This window comes from Pelodiscus sinensis, chromosome 5 (assembly GCF_052426305.1).
Source record: "Pelodiscus sinensis isolate ZL-2025 chromosome 5, ASM5242630v1, whole genome shotgun sequence".
Taxonomy (NCBI): domain Eukaryota; kingdom Metazoa; phylum Chordata; order Testudines; family Trionychidae; genus Pelodiscus; species Pelodiscus sinensis.
Genome location: NC_143056.1, coordinates 132,218,067 through 132,221,537, shown reverse-complemented (window position 1 = coordinate 132,221,537; position 3,471 = coordinate 132,218,067). Strand labels below are relative to the sequence as shown.

The 3,471-nt window shown below is 45.5% G+C and overlaps 1 protein-coding gene across 1 annotated transcript; it reads left to right on the top strand.

Annotated features, from left to right (window-relative positions):
- Nucleotides 1-426: 426 nt before the first annotated feature.
- LOC102459669 (olfactory receptor-like protein OLF2) lies at nucleotides 427-1,365 on the top strand. Its single transcript, XM_006111818.3, has one exon. The coding sequence runs from the start codon at nucleotides 427-429 to the stop codon at nucleotides 1,363-1,365; it is 939 nt and encodes a 312-aa protein (XP_006111880.3).
- The last annotated feature ends 2,106 nt before the right edge of the window (nucleotides 1,366-3,471 follow it).

The window sequence follows — 3,471 nt, the reverse complement described above, 5'->3', positions numbered from 1 at the left end:
CAGAAAAGCTTTACCCCAAACTCACATTCCGAACCACAGAACTTCCCTTTCCTAAAGAGGGCAAACAGATTGGCACACATTAATCTCACCCTTTTGAGCTAAGCAAGAATCTCATCCCACTCAGATGGTTTCACCCTGATTCTCCTTCAGCGGAGTCACAATTCACTGTTTGCTGCTTGAATTAGTGAACAGGAAAGTTCATGTGTGTGGTACGATTAACATGCGTATCCTTGTATTTGTACAGTGTGTGCATTGAATGGAAGACCTGGAATGATCAACTGGGAACATCTGGCTCTTTAGACTAAGCCCTTCTTTCAGGTCATACTGGTACCCATTTTTCATCACTTCATTACAGAGAAGGGACTGGTTTACAGAGCCATTCATCTCCCCACATCCCTGTTGCTGCCTGATCTCAGCTCAGAGGAGATGGAAGAGGGAAATCACTCGGAGGTGACTGAGTTCATTCTCTCAGGACTGACAGATCGTCCGGAGCTGCAGGTCCCCCTATTTCTGTTGTCCTTACTGATTCATATTATCACCCTGGTGGGGAATGGGGGGATGATCTTCTTAATCAAGATTGACCCCCGACTCCACACCCCCATGTACTTTTTCCTTGGCAATTTGTCTTTCTGTGATCTCTGCTATTCCTTGACAATTGCCCCCAAGATGCTGCAGAATTTCTTAGCCAAGATGAAAAGCATTTCTCGCACTGCCTGCGCTGTGCAAATGTATTTATGTTTCTTTTTTCAAGATGTTGAGTGTCTCTTGCTGGCTGTGATGGCATATGACCGTTATGTGGCCATCTGTAACCCGCTGCTCTATACGGTCACTATGTCCAGGAGGCTTTGTAACCTGCTGGTGGCTGGGGTGAATGGGGTGTCATTGGCGGATGCAACAACAAGCACGTACTATACTTTCCGGCTGTCATTCTGCCACTCAAACGTCATCAATCATTTCTTCTGTGACACCCCCCCACTGCTGGCGCTCTCCTGCACTGACACCCGCATCAATGAGATTGTGATGTTTGCCTCTATGTGCTACACTGTAGTCACCAGCATTGTGATCATTCTCCTCTCTTATGTCTGTATCATCTCCACCATCTTCCGGATCCGCTCTGCCGAGGGTCGCCGCAAAGCCTTCTCCACCTGCACATCCCACTTGACTGCAGTTGGCATGTTTCATGGCACCCTCCTCTTTATGTATTTCCGACCCACCTCCAGTTATTCCATGGACACCGACAAAATAACCTCAGTGTTCTACACGCTTGTGATCCCCATGTTGAACCCCCTCGTCTATAGCCTGAGGAACAGGGAAGTGAAGGGCACCCTGAAGAAAGCAAAGAATAAACTCAGAAGGATTTCTTGAATCTTTTTACTCAGTCCAAACTTTTCTTGGCACTGGGGTTGGTTTTATGATTAGCGGCAAATGTGAATTGCATGATTTTTATAGCTGAACCAAAGGTAGTTTGTGCACCCTCCTGATACTCTGTGGCTCTTCATGTGCTCTGTGGGGTAGATGTACAGATTGTCACTTGGTTTCTGTCCATGTGCAAGGAGAAAAATGTGATTTCCATCACAATGAGCATTATTGTAAGTTAAGAGCACAGCAAACTATGAGAGAGCACAGTGTGGGTGCCTACTCTGTGACAGTCTGCACTGAACCGAATAGACAATAGCATGGAAATGGTGAGTTAAATACCAGTTAAAAAGAAATGTAATCATACAGACATCAGATAATTATACCACATCAGCCGGTTCGCTACATGTTCTAGCTCGCTCTGAGATTCATAGAATCATAGAACTGAAAGAGGTCATCCTGTTCAGGTACCTGACCTCAGGGCAGAACCAACCACTAATTTGACCTTCCCCAACAGGTGTTCATCTCATCTGCTTTTAAAGATGTCCAGAGATGGAGATTCCACAACCTCCTCCCAGGCCATTTATTCCCATGTTTCACTACTGTTACAATGTTGAAGGTTTTCGTAATTGCCGACCTAAATGTCCCTTGCTACAATTTAAGCCCATTGCTTTTTGTCCTGTCATTGGAGACATTACCGTAATATTTCTCCTTCTTCTTTGTAACACCCTTTCACTTATTTGAAATCTATTCCCATGTCCCCTCTCAGACTTCTCTTCTCCAGACTAAATGAACCCTGTACTTTCAGTCTGCCCGCACTGGTCATATTTTCTAGACCTTTTCTCACTTGTGTTACCCTTTGCCAGACTATTCAAATTTGTCCACAGCTTTCCTGAATGTGGTGCCCAGAACTGGACAACATCCTCCAGTTCCGTCATAATCAGCAAGGAGTAGAGTGGAAGCATTGCCTCTTGTATCTTGCTTACAGCACTCCTGCTAAGACATCCCTGAATATTGTGGGGTTTCTTGCATCAGTTTCACACTGTTGACTCATATATAGCCTGTGGTTCACTACGAATCCTTGATCCCTTTCTGCAGTACTCCTTCCTGGACAGTAATTTCCCATTTTGTGTGTGTGTAACTGATTGTTCCTTCCTGCAGGAGCACTTTGCATTTGTCGATATTAAACAAAACTAGTCTCCGAACTGATCCCTAACTGGGAGACATTTATGGATAGTGCCCTTTGTTCTCTCCTGGATCTTTCTCAGTGACTGTCAATGCCAATCCTGCAAGTCTATCTATGTTACACCACTTCACGCAGATATAACTCAGTGTGATTTAAAGAGAGAGCACCCCGTGATGTATTAATGGGAGGGTCGCGTAACAGAAGTAGTGTAAATTCAAACACCTGACAGCATCATTGTAGATCAGTCTTGATAAGAATCCGTGACATAACATAGACTCTGAGGAAGGGAAGTACAGACGTTGATGGGCATGTGCTCTCCCATTGACTAAGCACGTTTTCAACATGCTGGTTAATAAATGCTGCTTCGTTTATCCCAGCGGTCTCGATTTAGCCAGTGGTGTAGATATGGCCTCTGTCTCCCCTGTCTGAGCTTTTGCATTGTGAATAAAACACAGGAAGAATCAAAGGATGAAAAAAAGTAGAATGATTCTGTAGACTGGTTGCTAGGGGAACCCCTCTACACAGTGAGGGTATGTCTACACTACCATCCTAATTCGAACTAGGGTGGTTAATGTAGGCAATCGAAGTTGCAAATGAAGCCCGGGTTTTGAATTTCCCGGGCTTCATTTGCATCTTGACGGGTGTCGCCATTTTTAAATCCTGGTTAGTTCGGACTCCGTGCTCACGGCTACACGCGGCATGGACTAGGTAGTTCGGATTAGGCTTCCTATTCCGAACTACCTGTACTCCACCGTGGAACAAGGTGGACAGGTAGTTCGGAATAGGAAGCCTAATCCGAACTACCTAGTCTGTGCCGCGTGTAGCCGCGGGCACGGAGTCCGAACTAGCCGGGATTTAAAAATGGCGTCGCCCGGCAAGATGCAAATGAAGCCCGGGAAATTCAAATCCCGGGCTTCATTTGCAACTTC